The sequence below is a fragment of the Mobula birostris genome, chromosome 20 (genome assembly GCF_030028105.1).
Source record: "Mobula birostris isolate sMobBir1 chromosome 20, sMobBir1.hap1, whole genome shotgun sequence".
NCBI lineage: Eukaryota > Metazoa > Chordata > Chondrichthyes > Myliobatiformes > Myliobatidae > Mobula > Mobula birostris.
The window spans coordinates 7,479,199-7,505,334 of NC_092389.1; the positions used below are offsets into that span (position 1 = coordinate 7,479,199).

A 26,136-nucleotide genomic window follows, 5' to 3' on the forward strand; every position below is an offset into this window, starting at 1 on the left:
ACATTACCCAGCGCATGCTCCCAATGGTCATGGCTAAAGTCCTTCAAGCCTGAACCTACATTTAACTGGATCAGGACTGATATGCATCACCTTTGGCGACAAAAACTTCACTCATTTTCAATTCTGAAATGATCAACTAATCCAAGACAGAATCAGCTCCAGGGGTGAAAAATGCTCTCATCCCTTCAAAACCAATTATCAATAAGCTTCAAGACTTTGATCTCAATACCTCCTTGTGCAATTGGATCCTCTATTTCAGATTTTGGATCCAGTCAGTTTGGATTGACACCAACATCTCCTCTACAATCTCCATAAGCATAGATGCACAACAAGGCTGTGTGCTTAGCCCCCTGCTCTACATTTATGACTGAAGCTAAGCACAGCTCCAATGCCATATTCAAATTTTCTGACAACGCAACTCTCATTGGCCAAATCAAAGGTAGTGATGAATCAGCATATAGAAGAGAGATTAAAAATCTAGCTGAGTTGTCCCACAACAACAATCTCTCTCCCTCGCTGTCAGCAAGACCAAGGGGGAGGAAACCGGAGGTCCATGAGCCAGTTCTCATCAGGAGGATCAGAAGTGAAGAGAGTCAACAACTTAAAATTCCTCAGTATTATCATTTCAGAGGAACTGTCCTGGGCCCAGCACATCAGTGTAATTACAAAAAAAGCACAGCAGCACCTCTACTTTCCTGGGAGTCTGTGGAAATTCGGTATGACATCTAAAGTTTTAACAAACTTCTATAGATGTGTGATGGAGAGTATATTGGCTGGTTGTATCACAGCCTGGTATGGAAACAACCATGGCCTTGAACGGAAATTCCTACAAAAGTAGTGGATGTGGCCCAGTCCATCATGTTAAAGCCCTCCTCACCACTGAACACGCCTACACAGAGCACTGTCGCAGGAAAGCAGCATCCATCATCAAGGACCCCCTCCACCCAGGTCATGCTCTCTTCCCACTGCTGCTATCAGGAAGGTAGAGGAGTCTCAGGTCCCACACCATCAGGTTCAGAAACAGTTACCATCCCTCAACCATCAGGCTCTTGAATCAGAGGGGATAACTCTACTAAACTTCACTTGCTCCCATCACTGAACTGTTCCCATAACCCATGTACTCGCTTCAAGAACTCTTCATCTCATGTTCTTGATACTTATTGTTTATTTATTATGATTTATTCTTCCTTTTTGTATTTGCACAGTTTGTTCTCTTTTGAACTGATTGTTCCACTCTGTTGGGTGAGGTTTTCATTGATTCTATTGTGGTTCTTGGATTTACTGAGTTTTCCCACAAGAAAATGAATCTTAGGGTCGTATATGGTAACATTATTGTACTTTGACAATAAATTTGCTTTGAACATTGCTGGAATAAATAAAAGTCAGTGTTTTACTCACATCATCAATTAAATCATAGAACTTCATCAAGGACTTAAGTGTAGCTGAAACTATCGCACTGTTAAAAGAAAAAAAAATCTTGAAGACAGAACGTGAAGCTCAGTCCACCAGTAAACATACTTATACTCTCTAGCGCTCAGGGCAAGAACAGTGGGCATATATGAATGGTACCACCCCACCAACCTCACGTCCTGTTCCATCCTGACTCACAGATATACCATTCCTTTACCAAAATGATTTCTAAAATTTGTAATTCTTTCCCCAAGAACATTCTGGGTGTATCTTCTACAGAATGATTGTCACTGAGACCTTCTTAGGGAGGGCCAATAAATGTTGGCCATACCAGTGATGCCATATCCCTCAAGTAAATAACAGCAAAAAATATGGATTTTAAGAATAGATGTAAATTATATGCAAAAAAAATTTTTCTAAAAATAAAATTCTGCCACCAGTGATTCGTGCATTGAGAGTGACGTGAAGGCAGTTCCAAATAAAAATAGCTTTTCTGTATAAACAAGCACAAGTAGTCCTGCATAATTGTTTCCATGCAGTCACCAATGCAGCCAATTTCTAATAATTTCTGAGCTCCAAGCTTATAATTGTCCTGACAGTGATGAATGTTAACAGTGATACAAGAGATTTATTTATTTATCACTTCTCCATACTCGAGCTTAACTACCGTTCAACTGTACACAAGTATAGCCAAACGAAACGGCTATCAATAGAAGAATCTAAACAAAAATCCCCAAAACATAATTATGAAAGCAAAAGCAGGCCATGTTTATAAATCCAGAGAACTACAGACAAAATCTGCTTTTGTATAAAAACTTCACTACAATCAACTACAACTCATTTGATTTGTCTGAAATTCTCCCAAGTTACCTGTCAGATCCTTCCAAAATCTCCCATTACGAGGAAAGCAGACAAAATTTTCAAAGTACTAAGTCTTGAAATTAGGACTCATTGAGGTAACAAATCTTGTTGTTTTTTTTTTGACAAATGGACTAATTACTAAATAGTGTCATCTTGGTGGCATCCGTAAGTCTCACGAGACCATGGATCTGTGCCTGGAAAGTCTTGCTGGAGTGTCCTCATCAGGGCGCAGGCCTGGGCAAGGTTGTATGGAAGACCAGCAGTTGCCCATGCAGCAAGTCTCCCCTCTCCACGACACCGATGTTGTCCAAGGGAAGAGCAAGGGCCAATACAGCTTGGCACCAGTGTCGTCGCAGGAGTTGCCAGAACGAGGTTGAAGGCAACGTCGGACTGCCTTAGGGACTCCAGCTCCGGATTTGTCCTCAGGGTTTACTCCCGAAGCCTTTCCCATCAGTGGGTATGGCCGCAAGGCAGCGGAGGTTTGAAATCAGAGTTTCCCTCTCTTAGATGGACTGCCTTCCCAGGCTGACGAGCTCCATCTATCCGAAGCACTGGTTTTAAGGCACCAGGACCCGCTTTCGCCCCTTTTCCTGTCAGTAGAAACAGTTCCACCGGGCTTAGAGGCTAAGCCACATGAGAAGGCCAGGAGTTGGACTTAGTTTTCAGAGGCTATTTGAGGCGCGTGCCGTGAGGAGAACTTTTAGGTAGTGGGAGCTTGTCCCCATGACCACCCCTTGGCTTGACAACCTTGGAACCCACCACAAAAGAAATAAACTGATAAAGGCACTTCAACCTTTTTTCCTTTCCACATTTGATGCCTGACCTGTTCAGCATTCTCTATTATTTAAAATGACCAGATTTGTCAATTCCCACCATTATTTTACCTTGTCCAGTTTCTTTTGTATGCCTCATCGTATCTCTGGAAATATTTAAGAATTTCGGATTCTTCTCTAGGGCAGATGTTTTTGTCACAAGGGGTGCTGGGAATGGACCCAAATGCAAGACACAGACACTGAAGTACAAGGAACAGGACTTGACTAGAGTAGGGACGTGACAGGATTCAGGCAAGGAGCAGGGACAAGAACGCAGAGTTGGGCTAGGAAAAGCGGGACCAGGACTAGGAACCATGGACTAGGAGACAAGGCTTGGACTCCGAGCCCGAGACTGGACAAGGACCAGAACCAGGGTCTTGCCTCGGGCTCGGACCCTGGAACCAGGCAAGGACATGACATGGCTTCAGGACAGGACGTGGCTGGGGTCTAGAGGCCTGAGCTTGGAGACAAGACGAGGCTCGGACTCCAAGCCCGAGACTGGACAAGGACCCAGAACCTGGGTCTTGTCTCGGGCTCGGACCCCAGAACCAGGCAAGGACATGACATGGCTTGAGGTTAGGGTCTTGGGTCTTGAGCTTGGCTTGGGATCCTCGAGGCTTGGGGGCTTGGGTCCTGAGCTTGGCTTGGGATCCTCGAGGCTTGGGGGCTTGGGTCTTGAGCTTGGCTTGGGATCCTTGAGGCTTGGGTCTTGAGCTTGGCTTGGGATCCTCGAGGCTTGGGGTCTTGGGACTTGAGCCTGGCTGCAGGCTGGGGTCTTGGGTCTTGAGCTTGGCTTGGGATCTTCGAGGCTTGGGGTCTAGGGTCTTGAGCTTGGCTTGGGATCCTCAAGGCTTGGGTTCTTGGAGCTCAGAGATAGACTGGGAACTGAACATCAACATAGAGCCAGGACTTATCCTTCGACAAGCTGGGACTCATCTTTAACACAACACTAACATGAGACAGGACAGAACATAACATAAACATAGAGCCAGGACCTATCCTAAGACAAGCTGGGACTCAACTTCATCTCCACACTAAGGTGGGACAGGTCTCTCCGTCAGGTAATGGCAAAACAGCCAGACTTACCCAACAGAGGCAAGGACAAGACAGGTCACCCCCCCCGCCCCCCCCCCGCAGGGCAACGGCAAAACAGCCTGGCTTACCCCACAGAGGCAAGGACAAGACAGGTCACCCCCCCGCCCCCCCCCCGCAGGGCAACGGCAAAACAGCCTGGCTTACCCCACAGAGGCAAGGACAAGAAGAGACAAACACCAAAGAACAACAGACAGTTCCATATCTGCTCCGGGGTAGCTTCAAGTCTCAGTTCAGCCAGCAACCTCAGCTGGCTAAGGAAACAGCCAGATCCCTACCTAGCTTGGAGTGGCTGGCAGCCACTCAGCTGGCCCAGGAAATAGCCAAATCCATACCACAAAGACTACTCCAACAAGTGGCAACAAGGCTCCATGAAGCAGTGGTCCTCCAACCAGGCCTAGAGATCACAAATGGTTTCACTAGCCTTCCAACAACAGGTTGCTCTAAGGGGGACTGACAAGACAAACCAGCCCCCACACTCAACCCCAAGGCTACTTATATTGCAAGCCCAAAGATGGGAATCAGGTGTCTATGATTAACTCAAACAAGGGACAGCTGGAAGACCCGGAGTCCTTAGTCCAGGGACCGGACCGTGAACCGGAATGCGGACTCACGTACCGGACCATGACAGCTTTAAGTTTTTGAAATTATGAAGGTGTTCAACAGATTAGACATAAAAAGTTTCCCCTTTAATACAATTACAAAGATTGAAACACCGAGGCAAGTGCATGTTTGGCACTACCAGCCTCTTGCTCGTTGCTCCTGAAGGAAAGGCCCCTGCATTTCTTTCAGTCAGTCAGTCAGTCAGTCAGAGTCAGTCTGTCTCTGTCTGTCTGTCTGTCTGTCTGTCTCTCTCTCTCACTCACTCACTCACTCACACACATCCATCAGAGGATGGTACCGAAGTTCTGGGTCTGCAATTTATGGATTGGACTGATTAATGTTCTTGTTGCCATTTGCGGAATTTTTTTGTGCATTGGTGGGGTTGACGTCTTTCTTTGACTCGTTTACATGGTTTTCTTTGTTCCATGGCTATCTCTGGGAAATCTCAGGGTTGTATACTACATACATACATACATACCTTGATAATAAATCTACCTTGAACCTTAAACCTTGTACCAAGCAAAATACAAGAGTAAAAAAAAAGTAAAGAATTCAGGAGAAGCTTAGTTAATCCCGAGTCAGAATGTGGAACATGTGGCTTATCATTTCATGGGAAACAGTAATGAATAAGCACTTGACTTGACAAATCAAATTAACTGTAACTAATAGGATTGAATCATATTTTTAAACACAAAGGAGTATTTTTTTCCTGCAGTCCACTGCTGTCTTCATTTGCCCATAGTTTTCAACACAAGGTTCGTTCAGCTCCTTAACAAAGGAAATGTGCATCTGTGGAAGCTGATGCAAGGAAGAAGGGCCTTATGTTAAAAAATCTGCTTAAGCGCTGTATATTCCACATTTTTTGGACTATCATTACAGAGTGACAAATATTAAATATAGCAAAGAGAATGATGAGTGTAGACAAGTAAAGCAGGCTGTGCTAACCTTAAACAACAGGAATTCTGCAGATGCTGGAAATTCAAGCAACACACATCAAAGTTGCTGGTGAACGCAGCAGGCCAGGCAGCATCTGTAGGAAGAGGTGCAGTCGACGTTTCAGGCCGAGACCCTTCGTCAGGAAGGGTCTCGGCCTGAAACGTCGACTGCACTACAGATGCTGCCTGGCCTGCTGCGTTCACCAGCAACTTTGATGTGCTAACCTTAATCCATTACAATTTTATGGCACAGACATGTGCTAACACCAGTAACAAACCCCTGCAGTAGTGAGTACTGTCTGTGCTGATAAGCTAAGGGAAAGAATTCTCAACCAAGGAATGGTTGCAGGAATGCTCAGTATAATAAATATATGAAGCAAAGTATTTTATTGACACTGACCTGCTTCCAGCAAGCCCCTGTAGAAAGACAGAAGTCAGATAAGTGAGATTACATGCACTAAAAGTACATTTCTGGATCTACTTTATGTTGTAAATAAATGAGGCACACAGATAACATTAACCAGCTTGGCCTTCATTTACTGGTCTATAATTTCTCTTTTGGCTCCAATTCCTTCACAAACAACAAGATAACTTCTACATAACAAGCACATTGCATTATACTTAAGAACAGTTTAGATAAACATAAACAAGCGACAATCTAAAATACCAGATCTTAGAAAGGATAATGGAAAACTTGGTCACATAACTGGGCGTGGGAATTGAGAGACACGTTACTTTGATGGTTAATTCCAAACCAATGAGCTAGCCTCAAGGTATGGCTGTTAGTCTAACAAAAACAAAACGGAAAAATAATTGTAGACCATTGTATAAGCAGCTCAATCGATCACACAAACCAGTTTTCCCTCCATTGATCTTGCCTACACTTCCAACAGCCAAAATAATCTAAGACCTTTCCCATCCTGGTTATTCTCTTTCCATCCCCACCCCCTTCCTTCAAGGCAGAAGATAAAAAACTATGAGAGCATGAATTACCAGAGTCAAAAGCAGCTGTCATTCCGCTGTCCTCAGAATCGGATTAACTTATTTATCAAATGTACATTGACACGTACAGTGAATTGTTTTGTTCACATTTACATCCAACACAACCAAAGGACGTGCTGGGGCAGCCAGCAAGTGTCGCCACACATTCGGAGTCTTGAATAGACCTTTCGTTCACTCAAAATGAACTTTTGGTCTCCCAGTCCACCTCACTGTGGCCCTTGCACTTTAATTGTCTGCCTGTGCTGCACTTTCTCTGTAACTATGACACTACATGGTACATTTTATTTTCCATTTTACGACCTCAATATGCATATATACTGTATGGCATGATCTTTCTGGATGGAAAACAAACAAAAGCTCTTCACTCCTTCTCAGTACATTGTTGTTCCTCTCCGCACCTTGTGGCACATCGAGCAGCAACCTTGTAGTTCCTTTAGCATTTGCCTATATATTTTTTTTTAAAATATGAGGCCAAGTTACTAGCTTGATGCTCAACCCAGCACGGGTGGAAAGTACGCAAGGAGCCAGCCGGATTCAAAACTGGGACTACTTGCCTTGAAGTCTGGTGCAGAAGCCACTACAGCACCGGCTGGCTAATCTCAGTACCTGTGACAATAATAAACCAATGCCAATCATGGATAAAAGCATGGGAGATGCAAAAGTTGATTAAAAAAAAACATGAACTGAAGCTTGTAGACTGTGAGGAGGCAAGAGGAGGGATGGGCAAGACCACAAAAGATATTTAAATACAGTAATACACATAGAATATTAAAAATCTAAGGTCTGGACAGACCGGGTAAGTCAAGGTAGCAACGACAGACTATAAAACCTTTGTGATAGATGGTACAAGTTCAAGGGCTTCAGTTACTCGTGGACAAACCAGGTAATGAAAGCAGCCATTGACAGACACGTGGAAAATGGTGGAAGTTGGAAAGCCGACACATATGAAGTGACCATTTGGTCACCTAAGGCATCAAACAGCAACAGCCCGATTTTTGCATTTGATCTGATGGTTCAAGAATATTTCATCTCATTACGCTGTTGGGTCTGCTTCCTTCTGTACGTAAAGAGTCCAAACCAGAAAATGAAAGTAAGTCAGAGTGAGGAAGAGGGTGGAAACCATGACACAACAGAAAAAGAGAATTATGGCCTACTTGTGCAAACTCAGTGAAGAAAATCACTGAACCAATAAAGAATACAACTTCAATAAGCAATGAAGTCAAAATTCCAAATTTGTTACTTACTTTACAGCAGAGAAACAGTATTCATCCCACCTAGCCCTGCGGCACACCTTTCTGTTCAATTGCACATTCCCAGTTACTGACAAATGCTGTCCTTCTGGCCCTATGCACCAGTTTAAACTCATGCTTGGACCCAAATACCTGGTAATCACTTGAAATGTCACTCACTTCAAAACAAGATCACCAGCTATCAGCACATCCAAATCTGCTCACAAATTTACTTACCACTTGGCGTGGTATGTTAGTGTCATATTTCAAAGTAAAGTTCCGTTTGGCCAAAGCAATTCTGAAAAATATAGGAACATCAGCTATATAAACCACTATAGTTAATTGAACTTGAAGATAGACATTTTCTAAACTTCACATCCAAAACGAGTAGACTTCCATTTTCCCTGAAGCAAAAGCATAAGCATAACTAAACTTGAAAAGTGCTTTAAACATAACAACTTTCACTGCCCTGGAATATCACTCCCAGCTACATACTTTTAGCATATAGTTGTTATTGTAATGTAAAAATAATACTGGATTTTGCATTCCAAGTATTAGCTCCAACAAATAGCAATGTGGTAAGTGATCATGTAAATATTGGTGAGGGTACAGGGGAGGTGGGGTAAATTACCCCATTCTACTTCAAAATAAGGCCCAGAGCTGTATAAAGCTGAGTTTATTGTCATTTGCTCAAGGCACATGGTACAATAAAAAAAACTTGCTGATGACACCAATAGGCATGTAGTCACAGGCAACACACAAAATGCAATTTTTTATAGAAAATACAAGACAGTGAAGAGAATGAGGAAAAAAAATGTGCAAAAAACTGTTTGTGAATCTAGTGGTGTGGAACTGAAGACTTGTGTACCTCCTGCCTGACAGCAGTGAGAAGAAAGCATGACCTGGACAGTAGGGTCCTTGATGCCATCTTCTTGAGGAACACCTCCTGTAAATGCTATCAATGTAGAGGAGGGCTGTACCTGTGATGGACTAGGCACTATTCTCTGGAGCAAGGGTTCACAACCTCTCAGTTAATGGTAGGGGTCCATGGCATATAAAAAAAAAACGTTGGGAACACCTACTCTGGAGCCTTCTGAGTTTCTCTGCACTGGAATTGCAGTACCATGCCATGATACAACCAGTCAGAATACTTCCAACAATGCAGGAACAGCTTCTTCCCCTCTGCCATCCGATTCCTAAATGGACTTTGAAGCTTTGGACACTACCTCACTTTAAAAAAAAAATATACAGTATTTCTGTTTTTACACATTTAAAAAGAATCTATTCAATATATGTAATTGATTTACTTATTTATTATGTTTTATTTTATTTATTTTTTTCTCTCTCTGCTAGATTATGTATTGCATTGAACTGCTGCTGCTAAGTTAACAAATTTCATGTCACATGCCGCTGATAATAAACCTGATTCTGAATTGTAGAAGTTTGTATTTGGTAACATGGCGAATCTCCAGCTGACAGGACTAACAAGTCTCTGTTTAATATCTCAATATGAACACATACATCTATATTAACAATCTACTGCGTGCAACAAGCTAAATAGATTCCATGGCTCTCCTTACCCTTGTTCTGAGCAGTACTGATAGAACTTCTTACAGGTTGCTTGCAGTAATCTCAAACCACCCAGGTAGCTGTGAAAAAAAAAACAACTTTAGCACCTTTCTTCCCCCCCCACCAAAAAAAACGGCAGATATTTTATTCCTCTTCATGTTCTCTATCACACCTACTGCAACACTATTTCACTATTTATGTGATCAGACCAGCATTGTTACAAAATAATTGAAAACTGGTTCTTCACTTTCCATGGTGCCCTGAACTTGTCCACATGTATCCTGTCAGATCAATGTGTCACTATCCATTCAGCTGTGATGTTTTGGAATCGTACTGAACTACAGAAATTCAGCTCCATGGTAATGAAAGTGGGAATGGCTCCAAGTGACCATCAAAGCTGCTTTGTTATTACAAGTATCACAAAAGTTCATTTCTCCACTAGGGGGAAAGCCTTTTGGTATAATTTCATGAACATAGAATAGTACAGCACAGTACAGGCCCTTCGACCCACAATGTTGTGCCGACCCTCAAATCCTGCCTCCCATATAACCTCCCACCTTAAATTCCTCCATATACCTGTCTAGTAGTCTCTTAAACTTCACTAGTGTATCTGCCTCCACCACTGACTCAGGCAGTGCATTCCACACACCAACCACTCTCTGAGTGAAAAACCTTTCTCTAATATCCCCCTTGAACTTCCCACCCCTTACCTTAAAGCCATGTCCTCTTGTGTTGAGCAGTGTTGCCCTGAGGAAGAGGCGCTGGCTATCCACTCTATCTATTCCTCTTAATATCTTGTATACCTCTATCACATCTCCTCTCATCCTCCTTCTCTCCAAAGAGTAAAGTGCTAGCTCCCTTAATCTCTGATCATAATGCATACTCTCTAAACCAGGCAGCATCCTGGTAAATCTCCTCTGTACCATATTCCATCAGGCCCCGGGGACTTATCCGTCCTAATGTATTTTAACAACTCCAACACCTCCTCTCCCTTAATATCAACATGCTCCAGAACATCAACCTCACTCATGTTGTCCTCACCTTCATCAAGTTCCCTCTCATTAGTGAATACTAAAGAGAAGTATTCATTGAGGATCTTGCTCACTTCCACAGCCTCCAGGCACATCTTCCTACCTTTAACTCTAATCGGTCCTACCTTCACTCCTGTCATCCTTTTTTTCTTCACATAATTGAAGAATGCCTTGGGGTTTTCCTTTACCCTACTCGACAAGGCCTTCTCATGCCCCCTTCTTGCTCTTCTCAGCCCCCTTCTCCTTTCTTGCCTCCCTATATTCCTCAATAGACCCATCTGATCCTTGCTTCCTAAACCTCATGTATGCTGCCTTCTTCCACCTGACTAGATTTTCCACCTCACTTGTCACCCATGGTTCCTTCACCCTACCATTCATTCTCTCACTCTCACTCAGACAAATTTATCCCTAACATCCTGCAAGAGATCTTTTGGTCCTTTTTATTTTTATTCTCCCCATATTCTGATTAATTCCCCTAGATCCTACCACTCACTTATACAGTACTGTGCAAAAGTCTTGGGCATATATACAATAGAAACATATAGCTAGGGTGTCTAAGACTTTTGCACAGTACTGTAGTAATTTTATGCATTGCACTGTATTGCTACCACAAAAAAAATTTCATGACACGTGTGAGTGATGTTAAACCTGATTCTGATTTGGGTCTATTGTGGACTGAGAGTGGGAAAGGGGAATCATGGTTGGGAAAAAGGGAAGGGATCAGGAAGCACTAGAGAGACATTCTGTAATGATCAGTAAACATTGTTTGGAATAAAATCACATTGCCTGGTGTTTCAGGGGTGGGTGTGTCTGCACCTGCAACACCTCCTGCCCCTGGCACTCCTTCTCTGCTACTTGTCCCACACCCCTCCCACAGCACTCCACCCTCACCATTCCCAACATCCTTTGCTGCTGCCGGATTTACAAACTCACTCTCCACTTCACATTGACAAATACAGCACTGTTAGGCACTCTAAAGCTCTTGCACAGTACTGTACACCAGGCATCATTTACTGTGAACCTTTAACCTACCAACCCACACATCTTTGGGCTGTGGAAGGAAACCAGAACACCTCATAGTCAGAAAGAAAACGTGCGAACTCCACACGGACGGCACATGGTCAGGGTTGAACCCTGGTCTCCAGTGCTGCAAGGCAGAGGTTTTACCAGCTGCACCACTCTGAAGAATCAGATACACTTCCACTGAAGGATGCAGTATTTTCTTTGGGATATCTATTATAATGTTACATCCAACAAGAAAGAAAATGATTGTGTAATTTCTCCCATCAACCATGTCAGAAGATCACAATGTGACTGGGACTCTCAGTAAATAAATTGTATTATGTTGTTTTGGTTTAGTGTTTTCAGTCAGGGGTTCTGCGGACTGCAGTGTTGAGATTCAGTTGCTGAAGCAGCTTGTTGTTGCCTGTTCCACCACATTTCTGACTCTCCAATTGACACGGTGCCACAAAACTCATGTTAACATTTATTGTGTATAGTGACATTAGTTTTATAAACCACATTACACAGAACAAAGTCATATGATTGATCACACTCGCCTTTTTCCATTGCTTTTTCCTGCAACAATACTGCATTTCCCCTCTTTATTCATTACCCTTTTAGAGTCTAATTTCTCAACCACTTCAAGTTCTCCTGTCCTGATTTCTAGCAGTCTGGTGAATAAGGACATCTGTCTTCATGACTCTTCCACCCACTCAAAAATAATACATTTTTAAACTGAAATAGAAACATTAGTCTGCTGACTGGCGATTTCTGCTGGAGAAATGGTCGCTGGAACTGAAACAAATGTTTGAGATACAAACCCTTCCTTTCGACTGATCCCATACAAATCTTGCAAGCTGCCAAACTCTGTTGGGTCATTCAGAGGATGGGGTATCAGCACCTAGTGAATTCAGAAACAGAATTTTTTTTAAAAAATGCAAATGAAGGAGCATATCTTGTGTCAAATCCTTAATTTGCTGACCTCTTAAAAACACCACACAAAATTCATTTGCTCAACTCTCTTCTCCAGTTCAATGCAGTAGCCTCATGTCACGATTATTTTCCATGGGCACAGTCTTTCAGACCCCAGAAAATGAAATTCTTCCTGCGTAAACCTAGAGCCTTTCACATGGTTGATTTGACTGTGAAACTTCAGTTGATAGAACCTTGCCTACTTTTTTTTTTAATCTCCTAAATCAATGTTTATATACTGTACATATACAATCTACTCCTGGGAAGACATACCAACCAACAGTGCATGGTGAACTGCACAAAATGGATGCTGAGTTGCAAACAAGATAGACAAAATTGAAGAAAAATAATATTTACTTTTATTAATTAATAAAATTTGAAAATTATCAATAGTTCACATTCATTTCCAGCAGTATACAGATTAAACAGAACCTTAGGACTCGCACCACCAGGTTTAGGAACAGTTACAAAACATACGTTTTCCATATCATTGTAATTTAGGTTGGCCCTTGATCAGATTGTGCAGAACCCCATTTATGCAAAATGCCTTGTTGCCAGTTCAGTGATCCTCAAATATGGTTACTATGGTAGCTTCAGAAAACATTGGAATCTACTCAATAAAAATCATAAATAAGAGTCCAGAACTAAAAGCAGAAAAAGCAGATAAATATTTAGTAACACACACAAAATGCTGGTGGAATGCAGCAGGCCAGGATGCTGTCTGGCCTGCTGCGCTCCACCAGCATTTTGTATGTGTTGCTTGAATTTCCAGCATCTGCAGATTTTCTCGTTTTTGCGTTTTTAAATATTTAGTAGTTTAGAAGCATATGTCTCTCTCCACCTTTGCTGTGCTCTGCCAGTAAATTTCCACTAAAAAAAAAATCAGTTAACTTAGCCCAAAAGCTTTTCATCCCAACAATGTGCAAACATATGCATGTTGTTTAAAGAAAGTGCATTGGCATAGATACTAATTCTACATCCTTGAATAGAAGTCAAAACAAGGGGAACAATATGTACTATTTCATGGGCCTTTAACCATACATGAAAAGGCAGAAGCAATTTTAAAGCATAAACATTTTAGAATCTGATAGAAGGCTATTCTGTTAAATTTCTTATTATACTGCAACTAACCTCATGACACAAAATCCATAAAACTGTGTCGGGGCTAATCCTGAATTTTCTGCATTGGCTGCTTTAGAGAAACCATTCTGCTTTTGTCTTTCAGTTCAGGGTTTGAGAATGCCGTTACTAAGACCAACAAGAATACACGAGTAATTTTCTTTCAAACAGTTAATAGAAAGTGTTCATTTGCTCTTGTGCATATTCCATGCCAAGTACGCTGATCAATAAAGCACAATTGCACTTACGACTTTTTTGCTTTCGTGTATCATCACATCAGCCCAGAAGTTAGATATTGTCATGGCAATTGTCTTTCCATTGAAGCCATCTGATGGATTTCCCATAATTCCTACCCTGAACAGAAGGCAATGTCAGTGCAATGACTTATAACATCTGGAACATGAAGCACACACCAGAAAATACATTTTCAGTGTTATTGGTGGACATAATGTGGCAAAATTCTGGTATAAAATTTAGATGCAAAATAAGAGGTAGGATTGGAGTGGAGAGGTATATGCAAAGAAATAAAGAAATTAATTTTATTTAATATTATTACAGAATTTTAATGGAAAACCAAAAGAATTAAGATTCAAATAACAGAATTTTAGTGTAATTTGAGTCTTCACTCCAGTAATCATTCCTTAACATTACATGACAGAAGCTGATAGACTTAATTGCCTCCTTTCCAGAATCAATTTAAAAGAAAACATTCCAGGAAGAATGGTACATTTACAAGAACTCTAGATAGTTAATCTATTTTGCAGGTGCTGCTGGCAGAGGGTGGATAGTTCTTAAAAGATATAGAGAGGGATATTTGACATCACTGGAATGGTAGTGGAGCACCCTCTAGTGTCTGGCAAGGAGATAATTTTGCACTGCGACAATGCAGCATCTCATTGGTTGTTTGGTTTCATTAACACATAAAGCTGCACCTTCAAGCTTGATAAGGTTGATGGCCAGAGCATTAGGATTTCTACTTTTATGGTTTCTACTTTCCCATCATTCACACTCGACCCTTCGCTGCCCTTCAAAACTCTGGCTATCGAGCTCCAACTCAATCACAAATGCACTTTCCAAACTCCTTAGCTGATTGTGCACATCCTCCCAAACCCCCAGACACCCAAGCTGACCCTTTCACTCCATCATGTGCCTTCTTCAATTGTAAAATCTGCTCCCCCATCCCATGACCTCCTCGCAAACCTTCACCAGCTCCATCATTGTGGCACAAGCAATGGAAAACTCTCGGTGTGCAACTTGTGCAGATGCTCTGTGCATCAGCAGAACAGAAAAATCCTGCAAATGACCCAGAAACAAACTGTCACCATTTAAAAAAAAACATGCCTTTTGAGCCAGCGGGCAATTTCAAGTGGGTTTGAGTTGGAAGAAAATCTGTATTGAAAGGCTCACATGTTAAAAGTATTTGGATGTTGTTGGCACAATAGTCCTTTCAGATCTCATAGATAAGACCATAAGGTACAAAAGCAGAATTAGGCCATTTGGTCCATTGAGAGTGCTCCGCCACTTAATCATAGCTAATCCAATTTTCCCTCTCAGCCCCAATCTCCTGCCTTCTCCCCGTATCCCTTCATGCCCTGACCAATCAAGAATCTATCAACCTCCGTCTTAAATATACATAAAGAGTCGGTCTCCACAGGCTCACCACTCTCTGGCTAAAGAAATTCCTCCTCATCTCCGTTCTGAGGAGAGGCTGTGTCCTCCAGTCTTAGACTCTCCCACCATAGGAAACATCTTCTCCACATCCGTTCTATCAAGGCCTTTCGCCATTCAATAGGTTTCAACGAAGTCACCCCTCATTCTTCTGAATTCCCACGAATACAGGCCCAGAGCCATCAAATGCTCTTCATATGACAAGCCGTTCAATCCTGGAATCATTTTCGTGAACCTCCTTTGAACCCTCTCCAGTTTCAGCGCATTCTAAGATAAAGGGCCCCAAACCTGCTCAAAATACTCCAACTGAGGCCTCACCAGTGCTTTATAAAGTATGAACATTACATCCTTATTTTTCTATTCTAGTCCTTCTGAAATGAATGCTAACTTTGCATTTGCCTTCTTCACCCCAGACTCAACCTGGAAATTAACCTGTAGGGAATCCTGCACAAGGACTCCCAAGTCCCCTTGTGCCTCTGTTTTTTGTATTTTCTCTCCATTTAGAAAATAGTCAACCCTTTCATTTCTTCAACCAAAGTGCATGACCATACATTTCCTGACACTGTATTCCATCTGCCATTTCTCTGGACATTCTCCTAATTTGTCTGAGTCATTCTGTAACCTCTCTGCTTCCTCAACACTACCTGCCCCTCCACCTATCTTTGCATCGTTTGCAAACGTGGCTACAAAAGCCATCAATTCCATCATCCAAATCATTGACATATAACGTAAAAAGAATCGGTCCCAACACAGACCACTTTGGAACACCACTAGTGACCAGCAGCCAACCGGAAAAAGCTCACTTTATTCCCACTCTTTGCCTCCTGCCAATCAGCCACTGCTTTATCCATGTTAGAGTCTTCCCTGTAATACCATGAGCTCATAGCTTGTTCAGAAGCCTCATGTGCAGCACCTTGATAAAGGACTTTTGAAAATCCAAGTACACAACATCAGTCGATTCTCCTTTGTCTATCCTGCTTGCTATTTCTTCAAAGAATTCCAACAGATTTGTCAGGCAAGATTTTTCCTTGCGGAAATCATGCAACTACAGCCTATTTTATCATGTGCTTCCAAGTACCCCGAGATTTCATCCTTAATAATCAACTCCAACATCTTCCCAACCACTGAGCTCAGGCTAACTGGCCTATCATTTCCTTTCTTCTGCCTCTCTCCCCCCTTCTAAAACAGTGGAGTGACATTTCCAATTTTGCAGTCTTCCAGAACCATTCCAGAATCTAGTGATTCTTGAAAGATCCTTACGAATGCCTCCACAATCTTGTCAGCTACCTCTTTCAGAACAATGGGGTGTATACCATCTGGTCCAGGTGATTTATCTACCTTCAGACCTTTCAGTTTCCCAAGAACCTTCTCTCTAGTTATGGTAACTTCACACACTTCATGACCCCTGACACCTGGAACTTCCACCATACTGCTCATGTCTTCCACTGTGAAGAGTGATGCAAAATACTTATTCAGTTCATCTGCCATTTCCTTGTCCCCCCCATTACTGCCTCTCCAACATCGTTTTCCAGTGGTCTGATATCCACTCTTGCCTCTCTTTTATACTTTATGCATCTGAAGAAACTTTTAGTATCCTCTTTAGTGTTATTGGTTAGCTTACTTTTGTATTCCATCGTTACCTTCTTAATGAGTTTTTTAAAAATTACCTTCTGTTGGTTTTTAAAAAGCTTCCCAATCCTCTAACTTCCCACTAATTTTTGTTCTATTATATGCCCTTTATAAGAGATGACTTTAACATCTCTTGTTAGCCACAGTTGTGTCATCTTTCCTTTAGAATATTTCTTCCTCTTTGGGATGTATATATTCTGTACCTTCTGAATTGTTTCCAGAAATTCCAGCCATTGCCGCTCTGCCGATATCCCTGCCAATGTTCTTTTCCAATCAATTCTGGCCACTTCCTCTCTCATGCCTCTGTAATTCCCTTTACTCCACTCTTATACTCATATATCTGACTTTAGCTTCTCCTTCTCAAATTTCAAGATAAATTTGATCATATTATGATCACTTGCCCCTCAGGATTCTTTTACCTTAAGCTGTCTGAACAATTCTGGTTCACTGCACAACACCCAACCCAGAATAGCTGATCCTCCAGTGGCCTCACCCACAAGCTGCTCTAAAAAAGCCATCCCATAGGCATTCGAGAAGTTCCCCCTCCTGGAGTCCTGCACCAACCTGACTTTGTCAATCTACCTTCATATTGAAGTCCCCCATGACTATGGTAACATTGCCCTTTTGGGGTGCATTTTCTATCTCCTGTTGTAACTTGTAGACCACATCTTTACCACTGTTTGGGAGTCTGTATACAACTCCCATCAGGGTCTCTTTACCCTTGCAGTTCCTTAGCTCTAACAACAATGATTCTACACCTTCCGACCCTATGTCATCTCTAATGATTTGATTTCTTTTTTTTTTAAACCAACAGAGCAACGCCACTTCCTCTGCATTAATAGGCAATGAAATAGCTAGAATTCTCACAAGGGGTTAACAAAATAATTGTAACATTTTAGAATTCATAGCATCTGAATTAAAACTGAAAGGCAACATAGAGTTGTGTGAGCAACACTAAAGCCAGTGGTACCTTGCATAGGAACGGCAGGTAACTTGTTTGACTGTTGAACCATGTTGCTTCGAGGAGTAGTGTGCCAACCACTTCTTATATTCAGAAAGACCCTGTCAACAAAGAGTGTTAGCAGAAGAAAAGCACAAGCTAAAGGAGTCAAACCACCATGTACAGTGTGTGATCAACAAATCCCCCATTTTCACTTCCATGGCATTGTTAATTACAATGTGTTTAAGGAGAAGTTAGGTAAGCAGTGGAGGAAAAGGGAAACCAAAAACTGTTGGACACATGTAACTGGACAAGCACCACAGAGCAAAGGAGTGAATGCTGTGGTTCAAAGATTATTCTGATGAAAGTAAATTCTACTTCTCTCTTTGTTGGCTTGTCTCACCTGTGAGGCACTTGCAAAGCATTTGCTTTATTTCAAACTTCCTGCATCTGATGCAGCTGACAGAGATGAGAGTGTACAACATTTAGTTACTTCTAATCTTTTCCTGCAACACCGAGACCATGTTGCCTCCAAGAGTAATTATCTCCCTGTAAACCATTCACTCTCATATGCCCATTAACTCTGGCTTCATTTTCCTACCACCCATGAACACGAGGGGAAATTTACTATAACCAATTAACCTACCAACTAGTAAATCTTAGAGAAGCAGGAAGACATGCAAACTCCACACAGATAGGATTGAGACCATAAGACATAGAAGAAGAATTAGGCCATTCAACTCGTTAAGTCTGCTCCACAACAGGACTGAACCTGGAGCTGAGAGGCTACAGCAATACCTGCTGCACCATCCAATTCAGAGACTAGTTTATACCTCAGTGGTATCAGACCTTTGAATGGACCTCTTGTACACTCTTGAGCTCTCAATCAGCCTCATTATGGCCCATGCACTTTTTTTGGTCTCTGGGACATTTTTGGTCTTTACTGATAAAGACCTGTGCTCCAGAATTAACCAGCTTTTTATCCAAGGTATTCTAGGACAATCACAATCCTGACTTTGACTTAACAATATGGAAAGTGTGACTGTGTCAAAAGCTCCATCCAGCAGCAGTTTCTCTCCAATAACCTGCTCATTGATGCCAGAACAACTCAGCCCCAGAGCTTATCAGAAAGAGGACAAAACAGCTGAATTCCAATGGTGAGATGGAGGTGACTGCCTTTGACACGAGATAACGTTTCACTGAGTGGACTCCTGGTAAGGCAATGGGCTTCAAGGAGGGGGAAGTAATCCAATGATGGGCATTGTCCCTCAAACAAAAGAAAGTAGATATAGTCGTTAGAGGTCAATCATCCCAGTCCCAGCACTCTACAGCAGGGCAATGCCCTCAGCCCAACCACCTTCAGCTGCTTCATTATTCACCCTCCCTGCATCACAAGAGCAGAAGCAGAGACACAAGCACACAGGTGCTTCAACCTGGAGCAACGCATAGAAGGCTGGAGGAACTTGGGTCAGGCAGCATCTACAGAAGGAAATGGACAATCAAGATTTCAGGTGTTGACACATCTCATCTGGACTAATAGATAAAGGAAAGATAGCCAGGTGGAGGGAAGGGGTAGTGCAAGAGCTGGCAGGTGATAAATGGATCCAGATTAAGAAGGGGGGTGGTGATGATAAGGCAAATGAGGGAGAGCAGAGGCAACAAGAGAATGGAGACAGAAGCAGGGAAGTGATAGGTGGAAGTGACAAAGGAGTAAAACTGGTGGAATGTTGTGGGAGAGGAAGGTGGGAATTAAAGGAGGGAGGTGGGATGCAGAACTTGTGGGGTGAGTATGTGAGGGTAATTGAGCAAGGTAGGGTGGGGAAAGAGATATGCTGATGGGGGCCAGGTGGATCAGAGGAAGAGAGAAAAGAGAAAAGAGAAAAATGGCAGAGGAGGAGCAGTTACCAGATGTTGGGGAAGCCATGCCACTATTTTGGATGAAGTGGAGACATTTGCAGACAATTGCACAACTTTCAACTCCATTACCAGCCCCTTAGAAATTGAAGCAGTCTGTGCCTGCACATAGCAAGGCTTGGACTACATTCAGCTATGAGCTGATGTGGCAAATACCAGACATCAGAATTGCCACAACAATGCCAGGCAGACATGAAAGGGAGAAACACAGAAAACCTACAGCATAATACAGGCTCTTCCGCCTACAATGCTTAGAAGTTACCTAAGGTTACCCATAGCCCTCTATTTTTCAAAGCTCCATCTAGCTATCCAGGGGTCTCTTAAAAGATCCTATCGTATCCGCGTCCACCACTGTCACCAGCAGCCCATTCCACGCACTCACCACTCTGTGTAAAAAAGACTTACCCCTGACATCTCCTCTGTACCTTCTTCCAAGCACATTAAAACTGTGCCCTCTCATGTTAGCCATTTCAGCCCTGGGAAAAGGCCTCTGACTATCCACACAATCAATGCCTCTCATCATCTTATACTCTATCAGGTCACCTCTCATCCTCTGCTGCTCCAAGGAGAAAAGGCCGAGTTCACTCAACCTACTCTCATAAGGCATGCTCCCCAATCCAGGAAATGTCCTTGTAAATCTCTTCTGCACCCTTCCTATGGCTTCCACATCCTTCCTGTAGTGAGGCGATCAGAACTGAGAACAGTACACCAAGTGGGGTCTGACCAGGGTCCTATATAGCTGCAACATTACCTCTCGGCTCTTTAACTCAATTCCACGGTTGAAGGCCAATGCACCGTATGCCTTCTTAACCAGAGTCAACCTGCGCAGCAGCTTTGAGTGTCCTATGGACTCAGACCCCAAGATCCCTCTGATCCTCCACGCTGCCATTAATACTATATTCCGCCATCATATTTGACCTACCAAAATGAACCATCTCACACTTATCTGGGTTGAATTCCATCTGCCAACTCTCAGCCCAATTTTGCATTCTATCAATGTCCCGCTGTAACCTCTGGCAGCCCTCCACACTATCCACAACACCCCCAACCTTTGTGTTGTGGCGACCCACTTTCTAGCACACACGAACCGGCTCACAACAGCGTGCGCAGGCAGAGGGCCGGCCCCAAAAACGGCGCCAGGCCATCTTCACCAGCAGGGGGAAAATCCTGCGCGCAGAAAGGGTCTGGGAATATGCAATCCCCACAGCAGTCCCGCCCCAGGTAGGGCGGGAACAGGAAGGCTTTAAAGCAGGCCGCAAAGTTTGAATAAATCTCTTTCATCGCAACTCCAACTCACCGACTCCGTGTGGTTATTCTAGCGCTGTGTGTAGCACACCGCTACAATTGGTGACCCCGACGGCCCAAACGATATTTGGACCAGAGATGACCGACGCAGCATCTGTTCACGCAGTTTCGTTAAAACTGCCCAGCTTCTGGACGCTGCGACCCCATTTATGGTTCGAACAAGCAGAAGCTCAATTCCACATGCGGCAGATAACCTCGGAGTCCAGTCGCTACTGCTACGTGCTGAGCTCACTCGACCAGGAGACAGCTGCACAAGTTGAGTAGTTTATACAGTCGCCCCCGGAGGACGGCAAATACACAGCATTCAAAGCCCTGCTCATAAGGACTTTCGGATTCTCACGGCGCGAACGAGCACGCCGCTTAATGCACCTGGATGGTTTGGGAGACAGGCCGCCGTCAGCATTAATGAACGAGATGCTGGCCCCGGCTGAAGAACACAAACCCTGCCTCATGTTTGAGCAGGCGTTCCTAGAGCAACTGCCCGAGGACATATGCCTGCTGCTGTCCGACGCAGATTTCAGCAACGCCCGGGAGGTGGCGGCCCGGGCAGATGTGCTGTGGAATGCCAGGAAAGAGAGAGGGGCATCCGTCGCACAGATCACCAAGCCGCATGCCCAACGAACAATGGTGCTTCTACCACCAGCGGTGGGGCACAGAGGCCCGCCGCTGCAGACCACCCTGCAAATTCCCGGGAAACGCCAGGGCCAGCCGCCGCTGATGGCTACGGCAGCTGGCCATCAGGACAGCCTCCTGTACGTTTGGGACAAGCAGTCGGGATGCCGCTTTTTGGTCGACACTGGAGCGGAGATCAGCGTCTTACCTCCAACGAGTTACGACACCCGCAACAGAGAACCGGGACCCACCCTGAGGGCTGCTAATGGCAGCACAATACGAACCTACGGTGCGGCTACAGTTCAGCTCCAGCCGGTTCACGTGGGACTTCACACTGGCCGCTGTGGCCCAACCACTCCTGGGGGCGGATTTTCTACGAGTCCACAGCCTGCTGGTCGACATGCAAGGGAAGCGATTAGTCCACGCCAAGACTTTTCAAATGTTCTCCCTGGGTGAAGCAAAGTTGCCAGCCCCACACCTGGACTCCATCACGCTGTCCGACGACGAATTCACCAGGGTCCTGGTGGATTTCCCATCAGTACTGACACCGCAGTTCACGGCAGCCATGCCCAGACACGGAGTACAGCACCACATCCCGACCCAGGGACCACCCCTGCACGCCCATGCTTGAAGGCTTCCCCTGGACAAGCTCCGACTGGCGAAGGAGGAGTTCAAGAAGATGGAGGAATTGGGGATCATATGACGGTCCGACAGCTCATGGGCCTACCCTCTGCACATGGTGCCCAAGGCAACGGGGGGGGGGGGCTGCAGACCATGCGGTGACTACCGCAGAATGAACGAGGCTACAACGCCAGACCACTACCTTGTGCCACACATTCAAGACTTCACAACAAACCTACACAGCGCAAGGATCTTTTCCAAGGTAGACCTCGTCCGGGGATACCATCAAATCCCGGTACATCCGGACGACATCCCCAAAACAGCACTCATCACCCTGTTCGGACTTTTCGAATTCCTTCAAATGCCGTTCTGTCTAAAGAATGCCGCGCAGATGTTCCAGTGGCTAATGGACGCAGTGGGACGTGATCTGGACTTTGCATTCATCTATTTGGACGACATCCTCATAGCCAGGAGTAGTCGGCAGGAGCATCTGTCCCACCTCCGCCAGCCCTACTCCCGCCTGAGCGAATTCGGTCTTACAATCAACCCAGCCAAATGCCAGTTCGGACTCGATACCATCGACCTCCTGGGCCACAGGATTACTAAAGACGGGGCAACCCCACTGCCCGCCAAAGTAGACGCGGTCCACCACTTACCCCGACCCAACACAATCAAAGGCTTGCAGGAATTCGTGGGTATGGTGAATTTTTACCACCGTTTCCTCCCCTCAGCAGCCCGAACCATGCGCCCCCTGTTCACTCTAATGTCGGGTAAGGGCAAGGACATTACCTGGGACGAAGAGGCCGCAACCGCTTTCGTTAAAACCAAAGAAGCCTTAGCAAACGCCGCGATGCTAGTGCACCCCAGAACGGACGTTCCTACTGCCCTCACGGTGGATGCATCCAACACAGCGGTCGGTGGGGTGCTGGGGCAACTCATCGAGGGTCGCTGGCAACCCCTGGCATTCTTCAGCAAACACCTACGACCACCCGAACTCAAATACAGTGCTTTCGACCGGGAGCTATTGGCACTATACCTGACAATCCGGCATTTCAGGTACTTCTTAGAAGGTAGGCCCTTCACCGCGTTCACAGACCACAAACCGCTTACCTTTGCGTTCATGAAGGTGTCCGACCCCTGGTCGTCCCGCCAGCAGCGACATCTGTCCTACATCTCCGAGTACACGACGGACATCTGGCATGTCTCTGGAAAGGACAACGTCGTGGCGGACGCACTATCCAGACCTACCATACAGGCCCTGTCCCAGGGGGTGGACTATGCAGCGCTGGCAGAGGCACAGCAGGCAGACGCTGAGATCCCCAGTTACAGGACTGCAGTCTCCGGTTTGCAGCTTCAAGACCTCCCCATAGGCCCAGGTGAGAGGACCCTACTATGTGACGTAGCTACCAGCCAACCCCGCCCCGTCATCCCAGCAGCCTGGCGCCGGTGGGTTTTCGAGTCCATTCACAACTTAGCGCACCCCTCCATCAGGACAACCGTCCGGATGGTCGCCAACAGGTTCGTGTGGCATGGACTTCATAAGCAGGTCAGTGAATGGGCCAAAACGTGCATGCAGTGCCAAACGGCCAAGGTTCAGCGACACACCAAGGCTCCGCCGCAGCGGTTCGAACCCACCCGCCGGAGGTTCGACCACATCCATGTGGATATCGTGGGGCCCCTGTCAGTGTCGTAAGGAGCGTGGTACCTCCTAACTATGATAGACCGGTTCACCAGATGGCCAGAGGCAGTCCCGCTCACCGACACCACCTCCGAATCCTGCACCCGAGCACTGATCGCAATTTGGGTAGCCCGCTTTGGGGTACCGGCCCACATTACCTCCGACAGGGGCGCCCAGTTCACCTCCAGCCTGTGGTCGGCTATGGCCAGCCTTTTAGGAACACAGCTACACCACACAACTGCCTACCACCCACAGTCGAACGGACTAGTGGAGCGCTTCCACCGTCACCTGAAATCGGCTCTCATGGCCCGCCTGGAGGGGCCTAACTGGGTGGACGAACTTCCCTGGGTCCTGCTCGGAATCCGCACGGCACCCAAGGAGGAGCTGCACACCTCGTCGGCCGAGTTGGTGTACGGCGCGCCCCTGGTCGTCCCAGGAGAGTTCATACCAGCCCCAAGGGGGCAAGAGGAAGAACTCACAGCAGTCCTGGACAGACTACGGGACAGGCTCGGTAACCTGGCCCCCATCCCCACTTCACAGCACGGACAGAGCCCGACCTGCGTACCCAAAGACCTGCAGAACTGTAAGTTTCTTTTTGTACGACGGGGCGGACACCGGGCACCGCTACAGCGGCCCTACGAGGGACCGTTTAAGGTAATCAGGAACAACGGGTCCATGTTCGTGCTGGACATTGGGGGGAGAGAGGAGGTCTTCATGGTGGACCGACTCAAACCGGCCCATGTGGACTTGGCGCAGCCGGTCCAGGCTCAGGCACCGCGGAGCAGGGGCAGACCTCCCAAACAGAGGCCAATCCAGACTGTGGACATTGGGGAAGGTATCGACGGTTCTGGGGGGAGGGTTTATGTGGCGACCCACTTTCTAGCACACACGAACCGGCTCACGAAACAGCGCGGGCAGGCAGAGGGCCGGCCCCAAAAAGGGCACCAGGCCATCTTCACCAGCAGGGGGAAAATCCTGCGCGCAGAAAGGGTCTGGGAATATGCATTCCCCACAGCAGTCCCGCCCCAGGGAGGGCGGGAACGGGAAGGCTTTAAAGCAGGCCGCGAAGTTTGAATAAATCTCTTTTCATCGCAACTCTAACTCACCGACTACGTGTGGTTATTTTAGCGCTGTGTGTAGCACACCGCTACAGTGTCATCAGCAAGTTTACTAACCCATCCCTCCACTTCCTCATTCCAGGTCATTTATAAAAATCATGAAGAGAAGAGGTCCCAGAACAGAATCCTGAGGCACACCACTGGTCACCATCCTCCATGCAGAATATGGTCCATCTACAACCACTCTTTGCCTTCTGCAAGCAAGCCAATTCTGGATCCACAAAGCAATGTCCCCTTGGATCCCATGCCTCCTTACTTTCTCAATAAGCTTTGCATGGGATACCTTATCAAATGCCTTGATGAAATCCATAAACACTACATTGACTGCTCTACCTTCATCAATGTATCCTCAAAAAATTTAATCAGGCTCGTAAGGCATGACTTGCCTTTGACATGCTGTCTATTCCTAATCATATTATGCCTCTCCAAATGTTCATAAATCCTGCCCCTCAGGTTCTTTTCCATCAACTTACCAACCACTGAAGTAAGACTCACTGGTCTATAATTTCCTAGGCTACCTCTACTACCTTTCTTGAATAAGGGAACAACATCTGCAACCCTCCAATCCTCCGGAACCTCTCCCATCCCCATTGATGTAAAGATCATCGCCAGAGGCTCAGCAATCTCCTCCCTTGCCTCCCACAGTAGCCTGGGGTACATCCCGTCTGGTCCCGGTGACTGATCCAACTTGATGCTTTCTAAAAGCTTCAGCACATTCTCTTTCTTAATATCTACATGCTCGAGCTTTTCAGTCCACTGTAAGTCATCCCTACAATCGCCAAGATCCTTTTCCATAGTGAATACTGAAGCAAAGTATTCATTAAGTACCTCCACTATCTCCTCCGATTCCATACACACTTCTCCACTGAAACACTTGATTGGTCCTATTATTCTCTAACGTCTTATCCTCTTGTTTTTCACATACTTGTAGAATGCCTTGGGGGTTTCCTTAATCTAGCTCACCAAGGCCCTCTCATGGCCCCTTTTGGCTCTTCTAATTTCATTCTTAAATTC

General features: G+C 45.1%; 1 protein-coding gene across 3 annotated transcripts in view; it reads right to left on the bottom strand.

The window, feature by feature from the left end:
- gkup (glucuronokinase with putative uridyl pyrophosphorylase) overlaps nucleotides 1–26,136 on the bottom strand; it is an 84,440-nt gene that overhangs the window by 16,456 nt on the left and 41,848 nt on the right. For all 3 annotated transcript variants that reach the window (XM_072283930.1, XM_072283929.1, XM_072283931.1), the window contains 7 exons: nucleotides 17,905–17,996; nucleotides 13,886–13,991; nucleotides 12,368–12,447; nucleotides 9,525–9,593; nucleotides 8,182–8,242; nucleotides 6,114–6,130; nucleotides 1,399–1,456 (listed from right to left, as the gene is read on the bottom strand). In XM_072283930.1, the coding sequence (XP_072140031.1) occupies nucleotides 1,399–1,456; nucleotides 6,114–6,130; nucleotides 8,182–8,242; nucleotides 9,525–9,593; nucleotides 12,368–12,447; nucleotides 13,886–13,991; nucleotides 17,905–17,996 (483 nt within the window). The remainder of the gene's footprint in view (nucleotides 1–1,398; nucleotides 1,457–6,113; nucleotides 6,131–8,181; nucleotides 8,243–9,524; nucleotides 9,594–12,367; nucleotides 12,448–13,885; nucleotides 13,992–17,904; nucleotides 17,997–26,136) is intronic.